The sequence below is a fragment of the Entelurus aequoreus genome, linkage group LG13, assembly GCF_033978785.1.
Source record: "Entelurus aequoreus isolate RoL-2023_Sb linkage group LG13, RoL_Eaeq_v1.1, whole genome shotgun sequence".
Lineage (NCBI taxonomy): Eukaryota > Metazoa > Chordata > Actinopteri > Syngnathiformes > Syngnathidae > Entelurus > Entelurus aequoreus.
The window spans coordinates 14,701,502-14,718,923 of record NC_084743.1 but is presented as its reverse complement, the minus strand read 5'-3'; the positions used below and the strand labels follow the sequence as shown (position 1 = coordinate 14,718,923).

The following is a 17,422-nucleotide window of genomic DNA, read 5'->3' as shown; positions in this document are numbered from 1 at the left end:
TGGTTTTGCATAATATTGCAAAACAAAACGGCAGATAATATGTCTGCTAATGGGTGCCATTTTGCGGTCCTTATACACACACCATAATAATACTCGTATGTTGACAATCCATCAAGCGGTGCGGATTCATAGCTTACCAAAGTCGTACTAAAAAATGTTGACAGATTTTTGAGCGCCGTGTGTAATGTTCTGTATTCTCAATGGAACATTTAAAGTTGTGGTGTTGTTTATAAGCGTCATCCTGCAGTTTACACTAATCTCTTATGTGTGACTGCCATCTACTGGTCACACTTATCATTACACCATGTACCAAATCAAATAGCCTCGAGGTCGGTATCCACAACCAGACTTATTCCGCACATTAGGGTTATAAGGCGCACTGTCGATTTTTGAGAAAATTAAAGGCTTTTAAGCGCGCTTTATAGTCCGAAAAATACTGTAGTTCTGATTGGATGCCCATCCGTGATTTATGCCCCGCCCCTCTCCAACATGCAACTGTGATTGGATAACTTGTCCCACCCGCATAAAGGCGGAATTATACAATAACATTTGTGACCTGTGCTGGCAAAATGAGTCACAATGAGGAAATTTTACAAACTGAGTTATTGTTATTTACACATTCTCCATCTAAAGACCTTCAAAATGATGTATGGTTTGTTGGAATCGGACAGAAAATGACCGAGTTACATCCGATTGAAGTCGACCAAGTTTGAGGGTCCGTTTTGAGAAAAACCAGCTTAAAGTTTACTGTTCCAGAACAGAATGTTCCAAAACAAAACTCCATAGCAACCATACCTTAAAAGTCCTTGTAGCAACACCAAAATTGGTACAATTAAAGTCAAATCCCATGTCTAAAGGAAAAATATATATTCAACTCTATTGAAAACGGTTATGTACAAAAATTTCAACACTGTTATGTCACAGTTTTTTTGTTCACTGGTCAGTTTGTCAGCTGGTCAGCTGTCCGTAATATTCCTGACCAGCAGCACTAAGAAGATTCGCCGACTGCAGTGAATTTAGCGCACTTGCAACCGCCTGTATACCCTCTCCACCTTCTAAATCCATTACGGAATGTAAAACAGTCTAACTGAGTGGACCCCAACCACCGGGCCGCGGCCAGCTACCGTTCCGCGGCCCGGTACCGGTCCGCGGACCGATTGGTACCGGGCTGCACAAGAAATTAAAAAAAAACAAAAAAAAATTTTTTATTTTTTTTTATTTTATTTTTTTTATGAATTTAACATAAAAAATACAATATATACATTATATATCAATATAGATCAATACAGTCTGCAGGGATACAGTCCATAAGCACACATAATTGTATTTATTTATGTAAAAAAAAAAAAAAAAAACATTTTTTTTTTTTTTTTAAATTTTAAAAAAAAAAATTTTAAATTTTTTTTTTTTAAATTTTTTTTTTTAAAATTTTTTTTCCGTGGGACAAATTTTCAAGCGTTGACAAAAGGTTGGGGACCACTGGTCTAACTTATCCACAAAAATAATAATTAAATGTTCGAAAATCACCTTTTTTCACCAAATATTCCGCTCAAATTACTGTGTGTTGTTTTTCATCAGGGCGCTGCCATGATACCACAATGCACCATTGTGGTATCACTCATTGGTGATTCAACCAATGAGGGTACGCCTCACAGCGACCGCTTAGCAACAAGCCGGATTTGTTTACGTCGGGACAGGTTTAAAAACTCAAATTATATTGGTTCAGAATGGCGTCATCGGGAATTCCGTGCTCATTTTTAGAAAGTAGGTCAACTTGGCGTCACAATGATACCAAATATGGCTAGGGGGATTCCCCCTTATTGCCGCGAGTGAGCGTTGAAAACACTTGATTTTCTCAAGGAATTTGAACACAAAGGACTAATTTCTGAAGACATACACTACCGTTCAAAAGTTTGGGGTCACCCACACAATTTTGTGGGATAGCCTTCATTTCTAAGAACAAGAATAGACTGTCGAGTTTCAGATGAAAATTCTCTTTTTCTGGCCATTTTGAGCGTTTAATTGACCCCACAAATGTGATGCTCCAGAAACTCAATCTGCTCAAAGGAAGGTCAGTTTTGTAGCTTCTGTAACGAGCTAAACTGTTTTCAGATGTGTGAACATGATTGCACAAGGGTTTTCTAATCATCAATTAGCCTTCTGAGCCAATGAGCAAACACATTGTACCATTAGAACACTGGAGTGATAGTTGCTGGAAATGGGCCTCTATACACCTATGTAGGTATTTCACCAAAAACCAGACATTTGCAGCTAGAATAGTCATTTACCACATTAGCAATGTATAGAGTGTATTTCTTTAAAGTTAAGACTAGTTTAAAGTTATCATCATTGAAAAATAAGGACATTTCAATGTGACCCCAAACTTTTGAACGGTAGTGTACCTCGTACAAAACCTTCAAATAAAGGTGATTTAAAGGCCTACTGAAATGATTTTTTTTTATTTAAACGGGGATAGCAGATCTATTCTATGTGTCATACTTGATCATTTCGCGATATTGCCATATTTTTGCTGAAAGGATTTAGTATAGAACAACGACGATAAAGATTGCAACTTTTGGTATCGGATCAAAAAAAGGCTTGCACCTACCGGAAGTAGCATGACGTAGTCAGTTGAACATATACGCAAAGTTCCCTATTGTTTACAATGATGGCCGCATGAAGTGAGAGAGATTCGGACCGAGAAAGCTACAATTTCCCCATTAATTTGAGCGAGGATGAAAGATTTGTGGATGAGTAAAGTGCAAGTGAAGGACTAGTGGGGAGTTGAAGCTATTCAGATAGGGAAGATGCTGTGAGAGGCGGGGGTGACCTGATATTCAGCTGGGAATGACTACAACAGTAAATAAACACAAGACATATATATACTCTATTAGCCACAACACAACCAGGCTTATATTTAATATGCCACAAATTAATCCTGCATAAAAACACCTGCGTGTTTGTTACGCTAGCTCCTAGCTCCTCTGCTAGCTCCTAGCTCCATAGAACACGCCAATACAATTCAAACACCTGATCAACACACACAATCACTCAGCCCAAAAGACCGTTCACCTAACCCAAGGTTCATAAAGCTTATATATCTTAAAAAAGTTACGTACATACGCAAAAAAAAGTTGCGCACATACGGTCAAGCGATCAAATGTTTAGAAGCCAAAGCTGCATACTCACAGTAGCACGTCTGCGTCTTTGTCATCCAAATCAAAGTAATCCTGGTAAGAGTCTGTGTTGTCCCAGTTCTCTACAGGCGTCTGTGTATCGAAGTCAAAAGTCCTCCTGGTTAGAGTCTCTGTTATCCGAGTTCTTCCATCTTGACTGCATCTTTCGGGAATGTAAACAAAGAAGCGCCGGCTGTGTACTGTTGTGGCTGACTACGTTCGAAAAATACGTCCATTTCGCACCGACAACTTTCTTCTTTGCTTGCTCAGCTTCCTTCTCCATAATGCAATGAACATGATTGCAACAGATTCACGAACACAGATGTCCAGAATACTGTGGAATTATGAAATGAAAACAGAGCTTTTTCGTATTGGCTTCAATGTGGAAGGCATACCCGTGTTCCCCGGTCTACGTCACGCGCATACGTCATCCTCAGAGGCGTTTCGAACCGGAAGTTTAGCGGCAAATTTAAAATGTCACTTTATAAGTTAACCCGGCCGTATTGGCATGTGTTATAATGTTAAGATTTCATCATTGATATATAAACTATCAGACTGCGTGGTCGGTAGTAGTGGCTTTCAGTAGGCCTTTAAGATGTTTTCTTGCTATTTCGATGATTGGGATCGCTCGATTGTGGCTTTATGGACTCATTTTTGTGAAAATCTCAATTTCAACCAAGATACATTTTTTTCACTTATTTGCCTGTTGGTCAAAATTAGCCTGTGCGTATTCCGACTCATTTTGCCAGCACGCGTCACATTTTTGTCTTTTTACTCGTTGACTAAATAGTCAATTACTTTCGTCCATTTGTTTGTGATTAGTTATCGTCCTGGCAGGTTGTTGACGATAACTAAGACGAACAACAAAATGAACACTGCTATAAAGCCAAATACCATCTGTTTGTGTTGGGCTTCTGAAGTCTTTTCTCACACGCATAGAACTAGAACGATCCTTTGTTGAATCCGAGGTTGGCTCCACCGTGAATTAAGGACAGGTGTTTGTAGATGTATTGTGAATTTGCAGAAAGCCCTCGTTAGGAGTTCCCCGGGTGACTAGTTATACGTCTGCTGTTCCGCCAGGTGTGTGAAGAAGGGAACGAGCGGCGAGGTCAACACGGTGGAGGACAGTCTATGTGATCAGGAAGAAATGCCACCCAGAGCTCAGGTCTGCTTCCTGGCCTGCCACCACGACTGTGTTGTATCACCCTGGGGACCTTGGAGCCACTGCCCGTTGGTAAGAAACTAATGACTGTTTCAACATTGAGAACCCCTGCTTTGATTGTGATCTAAAACAAAAACCAGGAGAAATAGAAAAGGGGCATTTAAAAGTAGGTTTTGTTCTGATTACCTGAGGCTTGTGTTGACAGTGTACGTCCCATCAGTCAGCTTTACAATGCAGGATAAACAAAGAGTCATGGGCAGTAACAAGCTACAAGTAGCTAAGATACTTTTTTCCCAGTAGCTTAGTTTTAACGAGTAGCTTTTCCTGTAGCTTAGCTACTTTTAGACCCATGTAGCGAGGTAGCTTACATCAAAGCTACCAAGGGAGAAGATGGACTGCGAATCCAGGCCCCAAAAAAGTATACAGAGAAAATCCAATGACCTGGATGAATGAGAACGTCCGTACATGCGGAATAAACATTACAGACTGGCCAATCAGAGATAAGATAAGGCGGGTCATCGAAACTAGTAAGCAAAATCATAACAGACAAGCACTTATGTCACATGACGACAAGGGAGTCGGAGACAGAGGGACGCTTCAAGCTGACCACTCAAAAGAAAAAAACATACTTGTACATGTCAGCGGAATTCTTTCCCGCAGATTAGATGTTTCCTTTAGTGACGAAGATGAGGTGCAGGAAACCCATAATAATGCGTGTGTGGAGGGAGGTGTGGCCAGCGCTGCTTGCGGGAGCAAAGGTCACCGCCTCTGTCCATGGGGCTGAGGACAGAGCACCATCGGACGGGGGCGTGGCAGTGCTGACGGCGAAACTCAGCTGGCAGGTGATTAGATTTCACAGGTGGTACGTGTTAATCTAATCATCTGTTGTCTTTAACAGTAAGCGGTCGGGAGCAGGGGGGGAGAGAGGATACGGACGTGGCTGAAAGGCTTGTGTTGACAGTGTACGTCCCATCAGTCAGCTTTACAGTGCAGGATGAACAAAGAGTCATGGGCAGTAACAAGCTACATGTAGCTAAGATACTTTTTTTTCCCCAGTAGCTTAGTTTTAACGAGTAGCTTTTCCTGTAGCTTAGCTACTTTTAGACCCATGTAGCGAGGTAGCTTACATCAAAGCTACCAAGGGAGACGATGGACTGCGAATCCAGGCCCCAAAAATTATACAGAGAAAATCCAATGACCTGGATGAATGAGAACGTCCGTACATGCGGAATAAACATTACAGACTGGCCAATCAGAGGCAAGATAAGGCGGGTCATCGAAACTAGTAAGCAAAATCATAACGGACAAGCACTCATGTCACATGACGACAAGGGAGTCGGAGACAGAGGGACGCTTCAAGCTGACCACTCAAAAAAAAAAAAACATACTTGTACATGTCAGCGGAATTCTTTCCCGCAGAGTAGATTTTTCCTTTAGTGACGAAGATGAGGTGCAGGAAACCCACAATAGTGCGTGTGTGGAGGGAGGTGTGGCCAGCGCTGCTTGCAGGAGCAAAGGTCACCGCCTCTGTCCATGGGGCTGAGGACAGAGCACCATCGGACGGGGGCGAAACTCAGCTGGCAGGTGATTAGATTTTACAGGTGGTACGTGTTAATCTAATCATCTGTTGTCTTTAACAGTAAGCGGTCGGGAGCAGTGGGGGAGAGAGGATATGGACGTGGCTGAAAATTCGCGTCCTGCTGGAGAGAAAACTTTTGTTAAAAACATATGATTATTAAAACGTTGTTAAAAGACCTTTTTTTGAGTGGTCAGCTTGAAGCGTCCCTCTGTCTCCGACTCCCTTGCTTACTAGTTTCAATGACCCGCTTTTTCTTGACTCTGATTGGCCAGTCCGTAATGTTTCGCCCTAACCTTAGCCGATTGTGACTCATCATACCAACAACAACCAATCATGGAATTTCTCCATATGGATAGATGTTCTCACTCATCCAGGTCTTTGGGTTTTCTCCGTATTTTTCTTTGGCCTGGGTTCGCAGTCCATTTTCTCTTGTTGTAGCTTTGAAGTAAGCTACCTCGCTAAAAGTAGCTAAGCTACAGGAATAACCACTCATTCAAAAAATAGTTAAGCTACATAGCTTAGCTACATTCACATGCTATTTTTCTGGTGACTCTGACATGACTGATGTCCGAACAAGGCCACATATAAGGACATCTTTAGAATTTCCCTGGAACCTCACCTAGCTTTCTTAGTCCCAGCCGTGCTATTCAACACAAAGGCGCGACAGGTATTTGATTACGTTTTTTATGAAAGTGAATTACTCCCTTCTTTTTCTTGTTATCATCTCAAAGGGGAACTGCACTTTTTTGGAATTGTGCCTATCATTCACAATCCTAATGTAGGACAAAAACACATTTTTTTTATGCATCCTGAATCTTAAACTTTGGCAAGTACGAGGTGATTAACAAAGCAGGTAATGCGAGTACACTATTGTGCCCATAAAACCCTCTAAAAAAACATCCAAAAATCGCTAACAATACTCCATTTACATGTCGTGTGTTATGGTTGGAGGGAGGGAGTTGTGACAGCACAGAACTACAAGGGGGCAACATTGCTCTATGTATTTATTATATGTATATATAAACAATATAATAAATAATGAACAATATAAGTTAATTAACTAGAGAATGGTGTGTGGCAAAAATCCATGAGTGTGTAGTGTGAGACTATGTGTAGGAATTAATTGCTGAGTGTCTACCAGAAGTGTTGACTCGAGAGGAGGAACATTTGTTTTGTTGTTGTTTGTTTTAACCTGCTTGAAGATTATGATTAATTTGTCATATAAACGGGAAGATATAAACATCCCATCAGTCTTTATCCCAGCGAGGGCAGACATTATACAGAAAGTGAGTGTTTTAATATGTTTGTGTAGTTTGTTTAGCAATTAGCATTACTGCTACAGGATGATTTGTGTTTCACTAAAGCTGCATCTGTTTAGCACAAAGCTTCTAAAACTTGTTGATCATCCTCCTTATATTCAGGCTCAAAAATATACGTTTCTGGATCGTCATTTGTCCCAAAGTAGTCTTTGTTGTCTCTCATGAAATCCGCCATGACTAGTAGTGTTGTTGTTGTTGAAGAGAAAAGCGAACGTTAGGATGCATTTGTTAAATTGAGCAAAATACGTAAATATGACATGTTATTATGAATGTTACTACATGACATATATACTCACAGCGTGTATATATAAAATGTTAATGGGGGATTTTGGAAGTTTTTCAGAGCGCTTAATATGTGGTAATCTGTAAATGTCCTTGCCTATTTCTGTTGTCTGCACTCCATGTTCACTCTCTCTCTCGTTCACAGTATGGAGTGCAGCTGACGCAAGGCAGCAGCACACACCTGACTGTAATTAAAAACAGCCTATTTAACCAGGCTGCTGACAACCGGTGAGCGCCGGAACTTTGCCATTGCTTCCATACGGTTGGTCGTGCCAAGAGGACTCTCTAGTTCGTGTACCTTTCACCTCAGGTTGGCCCGTATTAATCCTAGCCTTGTCTAGCGTTTTATTTTTTGTACCTAGTCTTATTTCTTCTCTCATGAAGTATATTTTTCCTAGCCTTGTCTAGCGCTTTTAGTTTTGTGTGTTTGTTTTCTCTCAGTAGTTTTTTACATGGTGTGTTGTGTGTTTTCCACCATCGCCTTTTGTTTTTGCTACCTTGTGCTTCCGCCTAATAAAAAAGAAGAACAATTGTAAACCCCAAATTCGTCTCTGCATCCTTGGGATCCACATCACCAAACCCTAACAGAAAGTTCCGGCCAAACTATGGAACCCGCAGAGACAGACCCCTGGAAAAGAGCATTGCAAGGCCAGGCTCAAAGGATCAACCAGCAGGGGGACCAGCTTGACCACCTGAGCCGAGGTCTACAGGGGATGTCGGAGCGTCAAGACGCCATGTTGGAGCGAATCAACATGCTGTTAGCCACCGTCGTACCCACCTCGACCACCGTGCCTGACCAGGCATCCACCCAGCCTACACAACCCGCTAGTACTAGCAACATACGGCTTTCCCGACCCGAACGTTTTTCCGGGGAAAAGGAAGACGTAAGACAATTCCTGACGCAGTGTGAACTTCATTTTGAGCTAAACGCTTCCGCTTTCACCTCTGAGCGGGCTAAGGTAGCGTTTGTGATCTCTCACCTGTCTGGCCGTGCTGGCACCTGGGCGACTGCAGAATGGAACCGTCAGACCACCTCCAGCTCCACATACGCGAACTTTTCCAAATCCTTGAAGCAAATCCTCCAACGACGACTCCCAGGTAGAGAGGCAGCGAGATCCCTTTTCCGGCTGCAACAGGGTTCACGACGGGTCGCGGATTACGCGATCGAGTTCCGCACCATGGCGGCCGATTGTGACTGGGGTCCCTCAGCACTATTGGACGCTTTCTTCCTGGGTCTCGCGGACGAGATTCGTCACATGATGATCCCGCTGTCACTCCCGACGAATCTGGATGATCTCATCGAGCTGGCGGTGCAAATCGACTTCCGCCTATTGGAGGAGAGGAGGGATCGACTAGGAAGACAAGCCCCACCTTGCAGCCAATCAGCGCCTGCTAGACCTGCCATCTGCAAGACGGAGCAACTCGAAGACAACCCCCCTTCATGGCAGATAGATGAGCCGATGCAACTGGGAGGCCGCCGACTCACCGCCGCCGAGAGGGAACGTCGCGTTCACCTCCAACTCTGCCTATACTGTGGGGCCGCTGATCATCTCATCTCCCGCTGCAAAGAACTGCCGCGCCCCGCCGCACGGCCACGAGTGCGCCCTCACTCGCCAGAGGACACGTCCACCAGAGGTCGTCGTTCTCCTTCGTTGGCCGCAGGCAGAATGCAGCTAAAAGGTACTCTTTCTTGGTCTAACCAACAAATAGACATTTGCGCTCTCATTGACTCAGGAGCAGATGATAACTTTTTGGATTTTGAATTCATGAGACTCCATAAGATTCCTGTTGTCAAACTATTTGTGCCCAAAAGGGTGTATTCTCTTGATGGGCGCCTATTAGCCAGCATAACCCACCAGACACTCCCACTCAACCTGCGCTTGTCTGGAAATCATTGTGAGAAAATAATTTTTCTTGTTGTGCCATCACGGTCCGCGCCCGTCATTCTAGGGTTAACCTGGTTACATAAGCATAACCCGCACATAGACTGGCCTCGTTCGGCCATTATTAATTGGAGTGTAACCTGCCACACACATTGTCTTCGTTCCGCTGCAGGATCTCGTACACCGCCACCTACCGCTGTTATAGAGAACATAGACTTGACAAACGTGCCCAAGCACTACCATGACTTAAGGGCGGTGTTTAGCAAGGATAGAGCACTCTCACTTCCCCCCCACCGACCCTACGATTGTGGCATTGATTTGCTAGCCGGGGCGGCGTTACCATCGACCCGTATGTACAAGGTGTCTAACACCGAACTCAAAGCACTAGAAGAATACATAAACACATCTATAGCTGCCGGCCTCATTCGCCCTTCGACCGCACCTGTAGCCGCTGGATTTTTTTTTGTCGAAAAGAAGGACAAGTCCCTACGGCCTTGTATGGACTACCGCACTCTTAATCAGATTACTATCAAGAATAAGTATCCTCTACCACTCCTTGATTCAGCTTTTACTCCATTACAATCAGCGAGGTTTTTTACTAAACTCGATCTACGTAACGCTTACCATCTTGTTCGCATCCGAGAGGGGGATGAATGGAAGACCGCATTCAACACTCCTCTCGGACATTTTGAGTATCTTGTCATGCCTTTTGGACTTACTAATGCACCTGGCGTTTTTCAGGGTTTCATTAATGACATTTTTCGGGACATGACAGGTCGTTTTCTCTTTGTTTACTTGGACGATATATTAATTTATTCATCTACATTTGACGAACATGTGCAGCAGGTTCGGTTAGTCCTTCAACGATTGCTCGAGAACAAACTGTTCGTCAAGGCGGAAAAATGCGAGTTTCACTCATCCTCCATTCCATTCTTAGGTTTTATCATTGAGGAGGGTAGACTCAGACCGGATCCCGCTAAGGTAAAAGCAGTAGTAGATTGGCCCACTCCGGTTTCCAAGAAGCACCTCCAGAGATTCTTGGGCTTCTCTAATTTTTATAGGCGATTTATTCGTAATTTTAGTCGCGTCGCTGAGCCACTTACGAGGCTAACCTCTACTAAGGTTCCGTTTGAATGGGGACCCGAAGCCAATTCCGCGTTCTTGAGGCTGAAAAGGTTGTTTACTTCTGCCCCTGTTCTGTGTTACCCTGACCGTTCTCTCCAATTTTTTGTTGAGGTGGACGCTTCTGATTCAGGTGTAGGGGCCGTACTCTCCCAGAAATCTACCACCGACCAGAAGTTGCACCCCTGTGCTTTCTTCTCTCGTCGCCTATCCCCTGCTGAGAGAAATTATGACATTGGCAACAGGGAGCTTCTGGCGGTCATTTTGGCCCTTCAGGAGTGGAGACATTGGCTGGAAGGGGCGGAGCAACCATTCATCATCTACACAGACCACAAGAACCTGTCCTACTTAAGGACCGCACAGAGACTGAACCCCCGCCAGGCCAGGTGGCAACTATTTCTGACCCGTTTTAACTTTAACATCACTTTCCGACCTGGTTCTCAGAATGGGAAGCCCGATGCCCTGTCCCGTGTCTACTCTTCATCCTTTGAGAATTCTTCACATGAACCAATTGTTCCCCATACCCACGTCATTGGGGGACTCCAGTGGGACATCGAGCGGCAAGTCTTGGAGGCCCTGAAGTCGGACACATCTCCTCGGGGCTGCCCACCAGGCCGGTTGTTTGTGGTTCCTCGGCTCCGCTCCAGCGTTCTGGATTGGGCACATGGGTCGAAGATCGCTTGCCATCCAGGTATTCGTCGCACCAGTTTTGTCCTCTCCCAGCGTTTTTGGTGGCCATCCATTCTGGCAGATACGAAGGCGTTTGTGGCAGCATGTCGGATCTGCGCCTGGAACAAGGCATCCCACCAGGCTCCAGCAGGACTGTTACACCCATTACCCATCCCCTCCCGCCCGTGGTCACACATAGCTGTGGACTTTGTCACAGGACTACCCCCCTCCGAGGGTAATGACACTGTCTTGACCATTGTGGACCGGTTCTCGAAGATGGCCCACTTCGTGGCCCTCCCCAAGCTGCCGTCAGCTCTTGAAACTGCCCAATTATTAGTGCTCCACGTTTTCCGGCTGCACGGCATCCCCACTGATGTGGTATCCGACAGAGGACCACAGTTTTCCTCGGCCGTCTGGAGGGCATTCTGCAAATCTCTGGGGGCCTCCCCTAGCCTGTCCTCCGGCTACCACCCTCAGAGCAATGGACAGACCGAGCGGACCAACCAAGACCTGGAGGCAGCCATCCGGTGCACTTGTCATCAGCAACCTTCGACCTGGTCTGAGAATCTCCCATGGATCGAATACGCTCACAATTCCCTCATTAGCTCCGCCACCGGCCTGTCTCCATTTCACGTCGCCTATGGGTTCCAACCACCAGTTTTTCCTTCTACCCAACCCAGTGCCGACGTCCCATCTGTTACTGCACACCTACATCGGGCTCACCAGGCTTGGCGCAACACCAGGGCGGCGTTAAGAAGAACATCGGCCAGGAATCAACTCTTAGCCAACCGCCATCGCACACCAGCCCCACACTACCTGTTGGGACAGAAGGTCTGGTTATCGTCTCGGGACCTACCATTGGCCACCGAATCTAGGAAACTGGCTCCCAGGTTCATTGGACCATTCCCCATTGCCAAGATCATCAATCGTGTTGCAGTCAAGCTCCATCTCCCTAGATCTCTCAAGTGCCATCCTGTTTTTCACGTGTCCCGCATCAAGCCTGTCTCATCCAGCCCGCTCAGTCCTCCGGAGGTACCGCCTCCTCCACCCAGGCTGGTTGATGGTCACCCAGCATTTACTGTAAACACCATCTTGGATGTGAGAAGAAGGGGAAGGGGTTTCCAATACCTGGTGGACTGGGAGGGGTACGGCCCAGAGGAACGGTCATGGATTTCTAGATCGCTTATAATTGACAAGGACTTGATCAAGGACTTTTACGTTCGATTCCCAGACAAGCCAGGTAGGTCGCCAGGAGGCGTCCGTTGAGGGGGGGGTACTGTGGTAATCTGTAAATGTCCTTGCCTATTTCTGTTGTCTGCACTCCATGTTCACTCTCTCTCTCGTTCACAGTATGGAGTGCAGCTGACGCAAGGCAGCAGCACACACCTGACTGTAATTAAAAACAGCCTATTTAACCAGGCTGCTGACAACCGGTGAGCGCCGGAACTTTGCCATTGCTTCCATACGGTTGGTCGTGCCAAGAGGACTCTCTAGTTCGTGTACCTTTCACCTCAGGTTGGCCCGTATTAATCCTAGCCTTGTCTAGCGTTTTATTTTTTGTACCTAGTCTTATTTCTTCTCTCATGAAGTATATTTTTCCTAGCCTTGTCTAGCGCTTTTAGTTTTGTGTGTTTGTTTTCTCTCAGTAGTTTTTTACATGGTGTGTTGTGTGTTTTCCACCATCGCCTTTTGTTTTTGCTACCTTGTGCTTCCGCCTAATAAAAAGGAAGAACAATTGTAAACCCCAAATTCGTCTCTGCATCCTTGGGATCCACATCACCAAACCCTAACATAATAGGCGGAATAGAGCTAATTTTATCAGCTCCATTGTTGGCTGACTCTTGCTAGTGTTTATTTACAAGTTAGAATGCGTAAAAAAGAAAAAACATATGTGTTCTTGTGTTGCATAAGGATTGTGAATAATGGACAACATTTTTTTTTTTTTTAAGTGCAGTTTCCCTTTAATGAGTAACATGTATTAACACTAATTAGTAGAGCATATGAATTCAAGTTTTTAAAAAAAAACTGGTTTGAAGGTCTCGGCTGAGCACGTAGCTCACTGCAATGACATCATTTACGTCTCATCTTGTAGCTTTAGCTTGAAGGTGCAAAGAGAACAAAGTATCCCGCTGCAGTCAAATGTGCAGCTCTGCATACAAATAAAGCCCGGCGACGTAAAAAAGTGCAAATAAAAGCTGACTTTCAATTTGGAAAGGTAAGATTGCTGAATGCACGACGTGCACCGTTGCCTTTTGTAGTTCTGCACCACCTCAAGTAGTTCTCCCGCAGGACCAAAGTATGTGTTGCATATCCCGATTAGGGCTGCAAAGGGGTGGAAAGTTTCCGGTAAATTTCCGGAAACTTTACAAAAAATGTATCACGGGAAGTGAGAAATAATGACCATTTTTTGATTATTCAAAGTTGGACACCGTCCATGTGAATTAATGGGAATATATGGGAATTAATGGGGATATATTGGAATTAATGGGGAATTACAGTAATGATATATTATTGGGCACTTGTCTATATGCTGCTGCATCTTTGTAGCATTTTTGATATAGCTCCTTGCACAGTATTTGCAAATGTACACAGCCTTTCCGCCTACATTGGTTGGGGTGAAATTATTCTGTTTGTATTTATTTATTCTTGTAAAATATAATATACAATTAAAATTAAAATTAAATATAAAATAAAAATAAAATATAAATAGTCAGCTAAACAATTGGAGTAGTTTTTGAAAATATTTTACTGATGGACGACTGAATAGAAATAGGCTAGATGAATAAATGAACATTCAATCAGCATGCTAAATCAAACTATAACCTACATTCTTGTATGACAACAGAATTAAAAATAAAAAAATAAAAATAAAATTAAAAAAAAGGGCTGTACGGGCGCAATAGACACAATGACGTCGTGAAGTTAGCTGCCTTTTGCTAGCGTTAATTTATGATTTAGAATGCATAAAAAAAATTTAAAAAAAGTGTGAATGATAGATTGTGAATAGGGTTGCAAAATTCCGGGAATATTCAAAGTTGGGAACTTTCTATTGGAATTAACGGGAATTAATGGGAATAAACATTGAATGCAACATGCTAGATCTTGCAGCATGATTATTAGCTAGAACAACCTGATTTAATGCAAATTCAGTCGTATTTCAACCCTGCACTGTGCATTCCTCCATCACATGCACAGATAATTGCCAGCATGCTACACACTACAGCAGGGCTATTGAGGCCACACTAGTATTTGAGCCCAAGGACTTCATCCAGTCAGGTAAGATGATATTACTGGGGTAAATATATTTGATCTATGGTATTTAAGTTGAATAGAGGTGTAATTGCTTGTTACTATATGACTGTAGACTACTCCAGCAGACTTCCACTCAAGCTAGCTAGCTGTTCCTGTACTTGTTCAATGATTTTGGGGCCAATATCTCTAGCTAGATAGGTTTATGTACCACCACGGTCTCATAATGAACCGAAAATATTTCTCCGTTAGCCGTGATGCTAATTTTCTCTATGTTAAATCCCATTCATGCATGCTAACAACGTTAGCGATCCGACTGTAGTTCAACTAGCACAGGGGTCGGCAACCTTTAGCGCCGCCCTAGTGGCTCTCTGAAGCTTTTTCAAAAATGTATGAAAAATGGAAATAATGACATGGAAAAAAAATACTAATTTTTGTTTTAATATGGTTTCTGTAGGAGGACAAACATGACACAAACCTCCCTAATTGTTATAAAGCACACTGTTTATATTAAACATGCTTCACTGATTCGAGTATTTGGCGAGCGCCGTTTTGTCCTACTAATTTTGGCGATCCTTGAACTCACCTTAGTTGGTTTACATGTATAACTTTCTCGGACATTCTAGGACGTGTTTTCACTTTCATGCCACTTCTTTTTCTGTCTCATTTTGTCCACCAAACTTTTAACATTGTGCGTGAATGCACAAAGGTGAGTTTTGTTGATGTTATTGACTTGTGTGGAGTGCTAATCAAACATATTTGGTCACTGCATGACTGCAAGCTAATCGATGCTAACATGCTATTTAGGCTAGCTATATGTACATATTGCATCAGTATGCCTCATTTGTAGCTATATTTGAGCTCATTTAATTTCCTTTAAGTCATCTCAATTCAATGTATATCTCATGACACACTATCTGTATGTAATATGGCTTCTAATGTGTTGCGGCTCCAGACGGATTTGTTTTTGTATTTTTGGTCCAATATGGCTCTTTCAACATTTTGGGTTGCCGACCCCTGAACTGGCAAATACTAAATCAAAACTCTGCCTTCTGTTCTGCTAGCCATTCTGTTGTCGTACAAGAATGTAGGTTATAGTTTGATTTAGCATGCTGATTGACTGTTCATTTATTCATCTAGCCTATTTGTATTCATTTGTCCATCAGTCAAATATTTTTAAAGACTACTCCAGTTGTTTAGCTGACTATTTATATCGGTGCGTGGCATTGCATTAGTGTTTTACAAGAATAAATACATACAAACAGAATGATTTCACCCCAACCAATATAGGCAGAAAGGCTGTGTACATTTGCAAATACTGTGCAAAGAGCTGCGTCAAAAATGCCACAAAGATGCAGCAGCATATAGACAAGTGCCCAATAATATATCATTATTGTAATTCCCCATTAATTCCCATATATTCCCATCTTTGAATAATCAAAAAAATGGTCAATGTTGTCAGGTTCAAACACTGATGACATCTATTAAACAAGACAAGAAGCAAAGAATCAAACAGAGACATCATTAAATTTGGACTCAATTGAGGAGAGACGGCGTCGACCTGTAACCTCTTACAGTGTCTTAGCACGCTCTGGCGAAGGATTGTACGCCACCTCTTTTTATTTGGATTTTCCCTGTTTACATAATAACATCTGTTTCAAAAGGAATGGGGAGTATGTAAACAGTCATTGTTTTCGGTCACATTAACACAAAAGAAAAAGATGCCTCGGGCTTGGTCTGGTCCTGGATTCAGCTTGGGCAAGTCTTGGATCACAATAGATAACCCCCTCCCGTCTCCTCCCATCGTACACAATGGAATTTTCCAAGCCTTTCTCTTGGTGCAACAAAGACAGCCTCTTGTCTGTTCATTGGGAACTCAGGGAACGGAAAGTTTTTTGATAATTTACATGCAATTTTTCTGACAAATATTTCCAAACTTCCCGAGCTTAACTTCCCGTGGTAAATTTTCCGGAAATTTACCGGAAACTTTCCACCTCTTTGCAACCCTAATTGTGAATGATAAACAACAAGTGCAGTTCCTCTTTAAGAAGAATAAACAAGCTCAATTCAGTTAGTAAAAGGCAATTCATTTTCGGACACCGCTTTGGTATTTTAAAAGTAATGTCGCCGCTGACAAGTGGAAATATAATGGGCACTCACCCAACAGTATTTCCAGAAAGCACACAAGAGGCCAGTCATTTTATTCCAGTGCACACCATTACATGATCAGTGGCAAATAGAAAGAAAGCGATGCCTTCTGCACGCTTCTCATTCCGAGCGTGTCGCAGCCTTAACAAGCTATTGTTTGTATACTCTGACACCCGACAAATCCTTTTTCCCGTTGTATACAAATTACGTGAGCGTGGAAACTCTTTCGCAGCCTTTCATCTGTCGGGGGGGAGGAAAGAAAAAAAACAGGCAGATTGCGGGACCGCGGCGTTGTCATGTACAGATGGATTTGTGCGTTCCTGTGACAGTTGGTGTGAAAAGTGCTGTTGATTAACGAGCCTCCCACTGATGAGCCTCATTAGGAGGTGACAGTGATTGACGAATCAGGACCCGGCGGATGAAGGAAGCTTGTATGCAAAGACCCTTTTTTTCTTTAGCATTTTCCCTCTGGTGGTGAATTCCTATATTTGTATTGATGTGTTATTTCTGGTCTTGTCAGCCTCGTCCGGGCAGAAGGACGACATGGCAGTGCGGCAGGATCAAAAAGAGACGTCGGTGACGCTTTACCGAACCATGAGTTGCTTTATTAGAAGCGAGTGTCATTATACAGGACTGCAGTTCCTGGAGGAGGTCAGCTCAAGAAAATGAGGCCCTCCTCCTCACTTGGAGAAGCCAAACCATCAGTTGTTATATGTCATGATCCGTGGCCGGATCATAATAATAATAATAATAGTAATAATTAGGGATGTCCAAAAATGGCTTTTTGCCGATATCCGATATTCCGATATTGTCCAACTCTTTAATTACCGATA

The 17,422-nt window shown here is 43.3% G+C and overlaps 1 protein-coding gene across 1 annotated transcript in view; it reads left to right on the top strand.

Annotated features, from left to right (window-relative positions):
* The window catches only part of LOC133663705 (thrombospondin type-1 domain-containing protein 7B-like), a 153,038-nt gene that overhangs the window by 66,701 nt on the left and 68,915 nt on the right, over positions 1-17,422 (top strand). Inside the window, exon 4 of the mRNA XM_062068388.1 lies at positions 4,257-4,410. Within this exon, the coding sequence (XP_061924372.1) occupies positions 4,257-4,410 (154 nt within the window). The remainder of the gene's footprint in view (positions 1-4,256; positions 4,411-17,422) is intronic.